Below are 13,958 nucleotides of genomic sequence, written 5' to 3' on the forward strand. Positions count from 1 at the left end.
GACTTCTGTGTTCTCTGTTCAGTGCAATCTTTGTCTGCCTTGTCTAAGCCCTGCCATTGTCTGCCTAATTTAATCCTTGTCTAGTCTTGTCCTTGTCTGTCTGGTCTTGTCCTGCCCAGCCATGCCCTGTTCCAGCCTGTACCAAACCTTGCCTTGTCCAGTCTGTACCAAGCTTTACCTCACCCAGCCTGTTCCAAGCCTTGCCCTGTCTATCCTGTTCCAAGCCTTGCTCTAGCCTGCCCTGCCTTGTCCAGTGAGACTCGCCATGATGTACTGCCATCACAAAGACCTACTGGCCCTCAGAATCTAAGGGCTCAACCTGAGGGGGATGGGGATGGCTAGGCAGAAGACCAGCCCTTGTCTAGCCCAGTATCTTGCCTTGTCATCCTATACAGTTCCAGGGGCAATGTAGCCCAAGTCCAGAGATCCTGACAGATCCTTTTTGCTTTCAAAAAGGCAGCATGTCCTATGCTGTGTTCTCATTTTTCTAAGTCTTAACTTTAAGCTCCATGGAGACTTTTGTTTTGAATGAGAGTTTCTTTCCACCCTCTCATTCAACATATTTGTTTGGAGTTCCAAATCCTTTGGAACTCAACTAAGCTGTTTTGAGTTTTCTCTTCTAACTAATGGAAGGGGGTCCCCCTTCTTGCAAGTGAATCCTGAAATCATAAGAATCCAAGGAGAGGATGACTTCCAGACATCCTGAGAGAAAGAGGAAAGAAAAAAAAAGAGTAGAGAAGAAGAGATAGGCCACATCAATTGCCTATGAATATCTACTGCGGATGAGGAGAAAAAAGGTATCACAGTTGTTAGTACAAGAGGAGTAAGGAGTTAAAAGACAAAACACTTTAAAAGTTTATTTTGATACTCCACCTACATGGGAGGGAAGCATCCAAACATGCCCTGTATTCCAGTGGGAGGGAAGATATCATGTATCTAAAGAAACAAGTAGCTTGGAAATACATCTGAATTTAAGAAAGATGTTACAAAATCACAAACTTACTAAAAGCATTTTATATCATCTTAAAAGCGAAGTACACAGCTGTAAAGACTCTAGAATTCATTATTGCACCTTATCAGTAAAGAGAAATGTTGGAAATCATCAAACAACTCTCATGTGTCATATTGACTAGTGACTTCTTTATTCTTTATGCTGAGATTGTCAGTGCCGTGTGCAAGAGACTTAATTGTGGGGAAAAGTAAAAACCAATGTGAGGGCTTTGAAAGGAAAACTTTTCCCTGCGCAGGAGATCCTGGAAATACATCTAATGGAATAAGCTACAGTGTCCATCTAAAATGAAGTGTGAGATACGGCCTCTAGGACTATTCTCCGGGTTCAAGCATAACAGGGGTTACATAATAATGAAAGCACATCCCTGTAAATACATCTGATCATTCAGCTGGAACAACCATGTCTAAGCTGAGCATAGACGTAAACATGATACCAAAGGAGGGGCTATGGTGGCATTTTCTGGTATTATTCACAATGGGGACTCTGCTGAATTATTCGACAACAAGCCGTTATATAAAGAGGGACCTTACATTGAAGTCCGATTGTTGCTGCTCAGGTCAGAGCCAAGTTTAGGCTGGTGAAAACAGCTCAAATACACCAAGCCCTACAACTGAAGGGGCACCTGAACAGTCTGAACCACCTCCCAAAAGGTGATCTTTGGGGACGGTAACAGAGAAGGAGAGTCCTGCCTTCTGCAGCCTTCCTGTTTATAAAGGAAGTGCTCATATTGTAGGAAGAGGGACCACTGTAGGATCTAGGACTGTGCTGTGACTAAGGGCCCAGTGCCCACAGGGTTCTTGGCTGTTTGTTAACATCAGTGGGTGAACACCAGAGCAACAGTTTCTCACCTAAAAGGCAAGCAATTGGGGAAGGAGAAAAAAAAGAAAGACAGTGAAGGCCAGTGTGCTAGGGAGGGGGAGGGGAAGTGGATGTGGATGTGGGTTAGAGAGATGGAATGGAGAGCAAGTTGGGATGCAATAAGAAGAGAGGAGGTTTAGGTGGGCCAGTTGAGATAGGGCAGTTTGATAAGGGAGATCCATGTGGCTTAGGAAGGGGGAGCATGGGGCATGGGGAAGATAGGTCCAGGTAGAGTGAGAGTGAGATGGAAAGGTGGAAGGGATGGGTTTTATGCGTACATATTTTTTTTTTTGATTTTTATATTCTGTTTTTCGGCACTTCAAAGTGTACATCAAAGCAGATTACATTCAGGTACTGTAGGTATTTCTCTATCCCCACAGGGCTTACAATCTAATTTTGTACCTGAAGCAACAGAGGGTAAAGTGACTTGCCCAAGGTCACAAGGAGCAACATATAAACATGCACAAATACATATACAGCCTAGCATGGCAATGAAATGCATGGTCCTGCATTTTATTACCATACATGGTTTAAATATAGAGAGAGAAATATTTATGCGTGTGTGTGCGCGTGTATTTCATTCCCACACCGGGGCCCTGCTCCAGCTTAAAGACAACTCTGACACAGCCTCCAGGAAATTTTTGTGTGATCTGTGCACTGAAAAGGGTCTTTTAATCTAGCAATGATTAAATGGTAGTTTGGTAAGTCAAAGCATGCTTTCACAGTAAGAAAATATATAAATGCTGCCTTACCATACAGCCGCACAAACGTCTTCACTTCTCTTACAGGAAACCGTAATGCCACAGCTGCTATTACATTGATCTCGGTTGCTGCAGGAGCTTGGTCTCACATCACAGTGCCTGCACTGGGGCAATCGTTCCTGCATACGCAAAAAAACATCTAGAAAGAAAGAGAAGGGCACGAATGAACTGGGCAGTCAATTTTCAAGTGCTAATTTCTGACACAGTTTAGAGAGTTTACCGACAAAGAAAGCAAGTCTTAAACCCCACAGGTACAAATGAGGATTTTGCAGGATGGGGAGAAAATATTAGTCATTTGTTAACCAAAACAATACAATCTCTCTCTTAATTCAGGGCAATGAGCCACTCTGCATGAGACACATGTGGAGACCTAGTGTAGAAATACCTTGTGTCCCACAAGATTATCCCATTATATGCGCAAGCATTACCATCAAGTGCGGTACTGATTGTAAGGTGCAGATTTCTGGGGGCAGCCTTGGACTGGTTGTTTCCATCTGAAGCAAGGGCATCACCTACAAGTATCTGCAGGATCTTAGGAGTCTGCACTGTGCCTTAAGAGAACTGTTACTTTAGGCAATCAACACTTCAACAGTAACAACTATAGTGGGCTTTGCTTCTGAAGTGACTGATGGCTAAGCAATACTGAATTACTGGGAAAAGAAAATTGATTTATCAGACTCTGTCCATGATTATATAGTCCCCAGTTGTCTCTCTCCCACTGCTATGTTTTCTCTCTTCCCCCTTAGTTCTGCCTCACTCACACTAGTCTTGGAGAAGCCAACCGTTCTCTTGCAACTCAACAGCCCCTATCGGCCACCCTACTGCCTCGCCATCTCTCCCTGCCTTTCTGCTTCCATTTTCCCTTTTTTGCTCCTTCCCTAAGAGTGCCTTTTGCGGGCTTTTTCACCTAGATTTCACCTGCACACACACAGCCCCTTTTGCTCCTCAGCGCAAACCAGTACCACCCCCACTCCCCAAACCTGCAGAGATTTGGATCACTCAAACAGGGTGGGGGAAAGAATCACACAGCTTGGTTCCGTGGAATGGGGGGCTGGAACGCTCCTGCAAGGCCAACCAGGAGAGGTCACAAGGCTCGGAAATAAAAGCCCACCCCAAAAGTGCTCCGAAGAGAAGAAAGTTTACTGAACAAAAAAATGAGCTATGATTCAAGCAGTACAAAAGTCCCAAGACCAGAAAGATACAATAGTCTGAAAGCAGCTTCCTGTTTGTTCAATAAACTCCCCCCCAAAAATAATCACCACTGGTGCAAAGTTCTTCTACTTCTTAAGACCCCAAAATTCCAAGGCACCTCACACTTCTATCCAAATGAACTTGTCACGTCTGAGCCCAAAGAGAAAGTATACAAGCCTCCTTGACATTAAATGTTACTCCTGGGGGAATTCAGCACAAATAAATTTAAAATACTGTGCACAACAATTAAAATTCTGCAAATTGTATATAGGTCAAAATAGCACAATTTTCATTAACAGTCTTTAAGCAATTACATTTTAAACTAATACAGAAAAAAGTTATTACGTAAAGATTCAGAATTTTAAATATTTTGAGCAGAATTCCCTAGAAATTCACTGTAAGAGTGTCCCTTCCACTTGCTCTCCCTACTCCCATATCCACTTTGCCCTCTCAGGCCCCAATTCCCCCACCTGCCAGTATCTCTCCCCTCCACCTTTAGGCTCAACCCCTTCCTCTCTATCGCCAGTCCCAGAGTTTGACCCCGTTCTCAGTACTGCCCCTTACACAGGCTCCCTCTGTCCCTCCCTCTCTCACATATATGCTCCCTCTCTCTAATACATACACACACACACACCCTCATACAGGCTCCCTCACTCTCTCGCACACACACATCCCCTCATACAGGCTCCCTCTCTCTTGCATACACACCCACACAAGCTCCCTTTCTCTCTCACGCATACATCCTCACACAGGCTACCTATGTCTCTCTCTCATGCACCCCTACATACAGGCTCTGTCTCACACATGCACAATCCCTTCACATAGGCTAGCACCCTCACATACACACAATCCCTTTTTTATACACACAAATTTCCAATCTCCTCATATAGGCTCCCTCTCTCTGAAACCTACACTCAAGTATCCCACCGCTCTCTTACTTCCCATGCTCTCTCACCCTCCCCTCCCTACTTTCACCCTCCCCTCACCTCTCACCTCTCTCACACCAACACACATTCTCTCTCACCGGGACCTTTATCTTCGCCGTGAGTGAACCACACTCCATTCACGGCACACAGGGGCCTTCCATCTTTGCTGCGAGCAGAGCACACTCCATTCACGGCACACAGGGGCCTTCCATCTTTGCCATGAACGGCGTGCCTGGGCCTTCATCTTCACCGCGAGCGGAGCGCGTCCCGCAGCACACTCGGGCCCTTGTCTTCACGTGCTCGGTTCGCGGCATGCCAGGGTCTCCTCTGCTATTTTCTGTGCAGAAAATGGCAATTCTGCACTCCACAGTAGTGCAGAATTCCCCCAGGACTAACATTTCTCACAGTACTCACCTCAGCAGGATGGTGCAAGACAATTCTACCCACTTGCTTCCTGCAGTGGGAAATCCTGAGTTCTGTATTACTTCCTTTAGAAGAGTTCATACTCTTGCCTGCACACTGCTGGAACATGAGGACTGGGACACCATCCTTTGATGCTCTCTCAAGCTCCCAGAAATACATAGCAGGCCTTCTTCATCTCCTCTCAACCAACTCCTTTAGTTGCTCCTGCACTGAATGCCAAATGACTCCTTCAAACTCTCTTACACTCCTGCAGAACTCCTTCCTAGTGCTCCTGGGAGCACTATATGCACACTCAGTATCATCCATCCTTTTTGGGGAAAAGAACCTTCGTACCACTCACCCTAACGCCTACATCCCTGAACCTTCCATTACTGGAAGATTCCTCACTATAAAATATAGTTCCCCTTATTAAGAACATCAAAAACAGAAATTCCAAAAAACACACTTTTAGATGGGAATAACACAAGACTGGATTTTTAAATATTTTGATGGATCTGATGAATTGGACTCTGTCCTTGAAAGCTCATGCCTCAATAAATTGGTTAGTCTATAAGGTGTCACCTGCCTTTTGTCATTTAATCTGGCTAAGTAGATAGCCAGATAAGTAAGGAGTGGGCAACGGGCATAACAGGGCAGCAATACTTAGCTAGGTGACTTAGCGGGAGAGGTGTCAAAATTAGGACTTATCTGGTTAAGTTAACTAGATAAGTTAGGCCTGTTATAGAGCAAGTCTAATTTAGCCAGGTAGGACTTATCCAGCTAAGTAGTGTTTTGTACACGGCTGAATATCCCTTGTAAGTTAACCGGATAAGTCTTATCCGGTTGACCTCATACCTAGATAAGTCTGAATACCTTCCTCATGGAGATTAATGCTAGTATTTTATAAAACTATGTGATGGGAACTGCACAGTTTATAAATTACTGTGGGGAAAATATTCAATGACTAAGCGGCAAGTTAAGTTAGCTGGATACCGAATATACCTGAATAAGTTAGTTAGCCAGATATGTGGCATCCAGCTAACTTTAGACCTGCCCTATGCCGTGTCTAGAGTTAGCACCTACCACTCATAGTTCTGACCCCCTCCCCATAATGCCTCTAGAATGCCCCTTTTTCTTTCACCAGTAAAATATATGTGCAAAACCAAAAATGTGCGCAGACTCTCAAGAATTATAAAACAGCACGTACACGCGTACGAGCTTCTTGCATACATATATGCTATTTTTACGTGCCAAATCTCTTTGAAACTTACTCCAAAGGCGGAAAGTTTCAATTGAACGTCTGTGCATAAATTAGAACTTCATCTGCAGAAATGGTCCTTTACAAAACTGCATAACCAATACCCATGAAAGATTATGCACATACACACTGTATGGAGGTAATTTTCAAAGAGCTACATGTAAAAAGTAGCATATTTGCGCGTAAATAGCCTGTATTCATGTAATCACTATCAATGACGAAAGTTCTTGTGTACTTTTCATTTCTCACACATATATACACGTGGGAAAATATTGTAGTCCATGCGTGCTCCAGGATGGGTCCAACAGTTACACATATAAATTGCTACTTCAAAAGACACTTACGTTTGGCACCTTATTCTTTTACACTTGCTAATTATCTTGTGTAATTGATATTAGACTTGTTTATTATGTATTACTGGCTGGGTGGGAAGTCTGGGTGAACTGCAGGGAAGCTGAAGCACCAAGAGGACATCGATGACATGGAGCAGGACTGAGTGAATTGGCGGACTAATTAGTAAACTGGTAATTTCAATTACGTGCGCATGTTTTAAAATATAACAACTTCCATGTAAATATTGGGTTTTCCACAAATAACTTCTACTTTATCTCTATGTGCAAAATATTGGCAAGCATATTTTTAAATTAAATAGGAAAAGTACAGACGGACAATCAATGCATTGAAATAGTCAATATTCGCGCATAAGCTTACATACACAAATGCATGTTGTGGGATGGAGATATGCATATTTTATAATACGCACGTATCTGATATGCACGGGTTATACAATTTTATCATAGATCTATGCGCAAGCATGCACATGTGTATATGTCGCCTCGTGGAATTGTTTGAAAGTTACCCTCAGGGACAATAACTTTCAAACTGTCACACAGCCTGCACTCAGGGACATGGGTATTTTATAATTTGCATGCATATTATAAAATAGCCTGGCCGCATGCATGTGTGTACCAAATTTTGAGTGGGTGCGTGCATAGGCTCGCAAATCCCTCTTCTACCACACAAGTCGGGGGATTTTAACAGGGGCGCGCACCCATTTCAAATCCAGTTTACCAATTCACCCAGTTTAATAGCTTAGGTCCTCCAATACCCCCTGGTTTGATAGCCTGCACTCCCCCCAGTTACCCCAGACCCTTTAATCTCCTTAGAAATGGCTCGATCTTTTTATTTTATGACTCACACGTTATTCATAGCAGAAGTAAAATTACACCTCAGGGAACCTCGACGCATGCTGGGGCACGTAATTATTTACACGCCTCGCTTTAGAAATTTTTGAGATGTGCATACCACAGCATTTACCTGCGTATCTGGGAGCATTTTAAATATGATTGGTGCATGGGCCTGACTTCTTCGCGCATCCCCCAATTGATACGAGCGTCAGGCTTTTAAAATTCACCTTTAAGTGTTTACCTTTATGCGCATAGGAGAGAATTCCAAGAGTTGGAGTCTGGATAGGATTGGGATTCACCCATACACTTTTTTAATTTTTAAAAGCATGCATGCAAATTCTCTTAGCAAAACTATATGCACCAAACAGCAAGGGTGCAATTATGGATGCATAGTTTTGTCGAGATAATTTTCAAAGCAAAATTATATGTGTCAGTTTGCTTTGAAATTTGGAGTAACTTTAACACATACACCCCTCAAATTTTTGCAGCCTATTATAAAACTATCTCCAAAGGGGCCTATGCAGTAAAATGCATGATAAAGAAAGGTTTCAGGGTGCATGCTAAAAAGGCTCTTAATGGGCAATCCCTATTTTTTTTTATGCACCCACTAAATTGTAGCCTCTACAGCAAGTGGGAGAAATCAGCTTGCATGATATTCTAAAAAGTGCAGAATGGACCAGTTAGTACAGAGGATTTCATTTTTCCACATCCCCCCCACCACTGATTCTCTTCAGCACCTTCCCAAACCCCCACCCTACCTCCCATCCAAAGCTAATCCCCCAACCGCCTGATGTCAGTCCAGAACTCACACTTCTTTATTCGGAATCATGTGTCACCTAGCCCCTCTCCCAGTAGACCCTCCCCCAAAGACCCCCAGTTTTACAGAAGACACTGCCATATCTTTTAAATGTATCCTTCTGATGGAGTTTTCTGGTAGCTTTCACGCAGTAGAAAACCTAAAAGGGGCAGGGGGGCGATAGTGGGCAGCCGGCCTCATCGTGGTTTTACCCGCCTCGGTGCAGCTGTGCCGCACACTATCGCCCCCATAGCACCACAGGAAAAGCTGGTGTTATTTCCCTTGGTGTAAAACATTATCGCCAGCAGTGCTGCCGGGCCATAACCCCACTCAAATCCCACCCACACTCCTCCCCTTCCCCTAATTTGGATGGCATCGCCGCGATGTGGCCGTTATCGTGTGAGGTAGGGCCTTATTATCACACACCATAACGGCCCATCGCAGAATAAAGAATGACCTTGCAAGTTCCCTACCGCTTCATTGCTAACTACAAACGGCACCTGTTGACCTCATGTAATGTGCCACGCAGAACACTTGAGGGGGACCCCGGTCTGCTGTGGGGAGGGGTCCATGTTAGGGGGTTGGAGTCCTACCTCAAGGTGAGGACCCATTTTAGGAATTATATCCTTGAAAGAGTCTTTCATTGGTGTGTGTGTGGTGGTGGTGAGGGGGGGGGGGGGTCCCACATCAGGGGTCCTGTCCTTAGGTAGAAGACTTGGAGTTTACATACTTAAAATTGCACAAAAAGTACTAAACTTTTAGGGGTCTGTGTACCAAACTGTGTTAATGCTAATGCAAGTGTTACCATATGTTAAATACTTGTGCTAATCGACGCAAAGTTGCGCATTATGGGGCGGATTTTCAGAGCCCTGCTCGCCGGTAAGCCTATTTTACATAGGCTCACCGGCGCGCGCAGAGCCCCGGGACTCGCGTAAGTCCCGGGGTTCTCCGAGGGGGGCGTGTCGGGGGCGTGTCGGGGGGCGGGCCCGAACCGCGCGGCGTTTAGGGGGCGTGCCGGGAGCGTTTCGGGGGCGGACCTGGAGGCGTGGTTACGGCCCGGGGCGGCCCGGGGGCGTGGCCGCGCCCTCCGGACCCACCCCCAGGACGCGTCCCAGCGCGCAGGAGGCCCGCTGACGCGCGGGGATTTACGTCTCCCTCCGGGAGGCGTAAATCCCCCGACAAAGGTAAGGGGGGGGCTTAGACAGGGCGGGGTGGGTGGGTTAGGTAGGGGAAGGGAGGGGAAGGTGAGGGGAGGGCAAAAGGAAGTTCCCTCCAAGGCCGCTCCGAAATCGGAGCAGCCTCGGAGGGAACGGGGGTAGGCTGCGCGGCTCGGCGCGCGCCGGCTATACAAAATCGATAGCCTTGCGCGCGCCGATCCAGGTTTTTAGCAGATACGCGCGGCTCCGCGCGTATCTACTAAAATCCAGCGTACTTTTGTTTGCGCCAGGAGCGCAAACAAAAGTAGGCCTATTCGCGGAGTATGAAAATCCGCCACTATGGGGTAGATTTTCAAATAGCGCGCATAGGCGTACTTTTGTTGGCGCTCCAGGCGCAAACAAAAGTACGCTGGATTTTAGTAGATACGCGCGGAGCCGCGCGTATCTGCTAAAAACCTGGATCGGCGCGCGCAAGGCTATCGATTTTGTATAGCCGGCGCGCGCCGAGCCGCGCAGCCTACCCCCAAAATCGGAGCGGCCTCGGAGGGAACTTTCCTTTGCCCTCCCCTCACCTTTCCCTCCCTTCCCCTACCTAACCCACCCGCCCGGCCCTGTCTAAACCCCCCCCCTTACCTTTGTTGGGGGATTTACGCCTCCCGGAGGGAGACGTAAATCCCCGCGCGCCAGCGGGCCGCTAGCGCGCCAGGACGCGATCTGGGGGTGGGTCCGGAGGGCACGGCCACGCCCCCGGGCCGCCCAGGGCCACGCCCCCGGACCCGCCCCCGGAACGCTCCCGACACGCCCCGAAAACGTTGCACGGTTCCGGCCCGCCCCCGACACGCCCCCCTCCGAAAATCCCGGGACTTACGCGAGTCCCGGGGCTCTGCGCGCGCCGGTAGGCCTATGTAAAATAGGCTCACCGGCGCGCAGGGCCCTGCTCGCCTAAATCCGCCCGGTTTTGGGCGGATTTAGGCGAGCAGGGCTCTTAAAATCCGCCCCTATGAGTGTTAAAGAAAATGCAGAATACAGAAAATACTTAAATGAGCATCTTAGCATGCAAATACATGCAGAGTAACTCAGTAATAATTAATACGGGTTAGCAGAAATCATGCCTCTTTCTGTTACCGTTCTACTGTGCAAAAGAATTTGGCTGAGTACTCTCTAATTGAAATTTCAGAACAAAGAACTCATGAAGCAATCACAAAATTCCTTGAAAAATTAAACAGTATGAGTGTTGTTTTTTTTCAGAACAATTTTAAATTTGTTAATTAATGGATTGTATTCAGGGTTCCAGCAGGGCAGTTGCAGAAAGAAGTTGCTTCTTTTCAGCTTGTCACCTTTCAAGAACATAACCATCTGAAATTAAATGCTTCAAAAACCAAAACTGTACATTTATCCACCATACCTCATTCTTCCTGTCACTCTCCTTCTCATCTTATATTTGACAATTGTACCATTCCCATCACCAATCAAGCTCGTAACCTAGGTGTCACTCTGGATTCCAGTCTATGTCTGTCAATATCTCCTCAGTTGTAAAAAACATCATTCTACAAAATTCACCTTCTAAAAAGACTAAACCTTTGCTGTATTCTGTTGACTTCCGAACTGTTTTGCAAGCCTTAATCCTCTCTGGATTGGGCTATTACAATGCACTATATTTAGGTCTCCCTGATTCAATGCTTTGTCCATTACAATTAATTCAAAATGCCTCTGCTTGATTTCTTACCAACAATAAAGCCAGAGACCATATTACGCTAACCCTCCTCTCTCTCCACTGGCTCCCCATCCAGCAGCGTATTCATTATAAAATTCTAATGTTAATTCACAATTTAATTCATAATCCATCTGTTGTATGACTGTGTACCTCAAACTGCAAGACTTGACATAAAAAGAAAGCATGCCTTCTCAGTAGCAGGTCCCTCTCTCTGGAACTCAGGCTCTTGACCAACCCAAAAGGAGTTCAAGACAAAATTAAAAACTTATTTATGCTCTGTCACATTCAGCAAGCTACAGGCAGATTGATATTTGATCCTTACCTCCTTTTTATACTTATTAGTTTTGTTTTGTTTTTTTATTTAATTTTATTTATTTAGTGTTTTTCTATACCGGCATTCGAGATAAAAATCACATCATGCTGGTTTACATTCAACAAGGGGTGTAAAATGATAATAAACTAGAAAACTGTAACAAGTGAACAGAAAATCTGCAGTTACAATAAAACAAGGATGTTCCAAAACTGGGTGAGGAAGGAAAGTCTAAAGGAAATTAATAGAAAGAGCAATTATTTACAATATTCTAAGAATGTCTGACTGTGGTTGTCGTTGCATAGAGATTCAGTTGGGTCTGGAAAGGCTTGTTTAAACAACCACGTCTTAAGTCTTTTTCTGAAGGTTGGAAGGCACGGTTCTTGACGAAGATCAGGAGGAATGGAGTTCCATAGCGATGGTCCTGCTGTAGAGAAAGCCCTATCTCTAAATGTTATATGTTGAGAGGTTTTGGTGTGGGGAACATGTAGTGATTCTCTGTATGCTTCTCGAATGGGTCTGGAGGAGGTACGTTTTCTGAATGGGATTTGTAGGCTGAGTGGAGCCTGGTGATGGATGGCTTTATAGATAGTGGTAATGGACTTATAAATGATTCTGTAGTGAATTGTCAGCCAGTGTAGGTCTTTGAGGATGGAAGAAATATGGTCTCTTTTCCTCGTGTTTGTCAGTATTCTGGCTGCCGCGTTTTGTACCATCTGAAGAGGTTTGGTGTGAGATGAAGGGAGACCTAATAGGATAGAGTTACAGTAGTCTATCTTAGAGAAGATTGTGGCTTGCAGAACCGTTCTGTAATCTTGAAAGTGAAAGATTGGTTTTATTCTTTTCAGGACATGTAGTTTATGAAAACAGTCCTTGGTTGTTTGGTTGATAAATGATTTTAGATTTAGCAGATTTTCGATAATAACTCCTAAGTCTCTTGTTTGTGTGATGTGAAGGTTTGCTGGTGGATTCGTAGTGATATTACTATTTTCCGGGGAGATGAGGAGGAGTTCGCTCTTAGAAGAATTTAGTATTAAGTTTAAGCTAGTGAGGAGGCCGTTGATTTCTTGAAGGCAGTTTTCCCAAAATTCAAGTGTTTTAGTGATGGATTCTTTAAGGGGATCATGATCTGGACATAGTCTGATTTGTTCTCCGTTATATTTTTATTGATATGTTTTTTATTGGTTTAATTATGTATTTTACCTCTTGCAAGGAAGAGGGATTCCGTTTTGTAAGGAACTAGGGAACCTTTTTGGAAAAGGGGAGTCTTTTCCGAAGGGATGGACTCCACCTTAAGCAGGGTGGAACCAGGCAGCTGGCGCTAACCTTTAAAAAAGACATAAAGCAGCTTTTAAACTAGAACAAAGGGGAAAGCTGACAGCAGTGCATGGTTGAGAGGGAGGTATCTTTAAAGGATACTAATGAAGCATTAGAGTTAGTGCATCCCAACAGAGAGGTTCCAATAATAAGAAAAGTAGTCCAAATGCCTATAACTAAAAATGCACCTGAGCTAAAAGATTTCAATTTATCCCTATCAATTAAAAATCAGAATGAAAATACAAACAAAACACACACTTTGAAATGTTTGTATGCTAATGCCAGAAGTCTAAGAAGTAAGATGGGAGAATTAGAGTGTATAGCAGTGAATAATGACAGACTTAATTGGCATCTCAGAGACATGGCGGAAAGAGGATAACCAATGGGATAGTGCTATATCGGGGTACACAATATATCACAATGACAGAGAGGAGCATCATGGTGGTGGGGTGATGTTTTATGTCCAGGATGATATAGAGTCCAACAGGATAAAGATCCTGCATGAGACTAAATGCTCAATCAAATCTTTATGGGTAGAAATCCATTGTGTGTTGGAAAGAGTATAGTGATAGGAGTATACTACCATCCACCTGGCCAAAATGGTGAGATGGACAGTGAAATTTTAAGGGAAATTAGGGAAGCTAGACAAATTGGTAGTACAGTAATAATGGGAAATTTCAATTATGCCAAAATTGACTGGGTAAGTGAAATATCAGGGCATGCTAGAGAGATAAAGTTCCTGGATGGAATAAATGACAGTTTTATGGAGCAATTGGTTTAGGAACTAATGAGAGAGGGAGCAATTTTAGATCTAATTCTCAGTGGAACACAGGATTTGGTGAGAGAGGTAACAGTGGTGGGGTTGCTTGGTAATAGTGGTCATAATATGATCAAATGTGAATTAATGACTGGAAGGGGGACAGTAAGTAAATTGACGGCTCTAGTGCTAAACTTTCAAATGGAAAACTTTGATAGAATGAGAAAAATAGAAAAAAAACTGAAAGGTGTAGCTACAAAGGAAAAAAGTGTGCAACAGGCGTGGACATTGTTAAAAAATAACATCCTAGAA

At 44.4% G+C, this 13,958-nt stretch overlaps 1 protein-coding gene across 1 annotated transcript in view; it reads right to left on the reverse strand.

The window, feature by feature from the left end:
* Window positions 1-13,958, reverse strand: part of TGFBR2 (transforming growth factor beta receptor 2) — a 176,949-nt gene that overhangs the window by 101,987 nt on the left and 61,004 nt on the right. The window contains exon 2 of the mRNA XM_029589418.1: window positions 2,623-2,770. Within this exon, the coding sequence (XP_029445278.1) occupies window positions 2,623-2,770 (148 nt within the window). The remainder of the gene's footprint in view (window positions 1-2,622; window positions 2,771-13,958) is intronic.

The sequence above is a fragment of the Rhinatrema bivittatum genome, chromosome 2, assembly GCF_901001135.1.
Source record: "Rhinatrema bivittatum chromosome 2, aRhiBiv1.1, whole genome shotgun sequence".
Classification (NCBI taxonomy): domain Eukaryota; kingdom Metazoa; phylum Chordata; class Amphibia; order Gymnophiona; family Rhinatrematidae; genus Rhinatrema; species Rhinatrema bivittatum.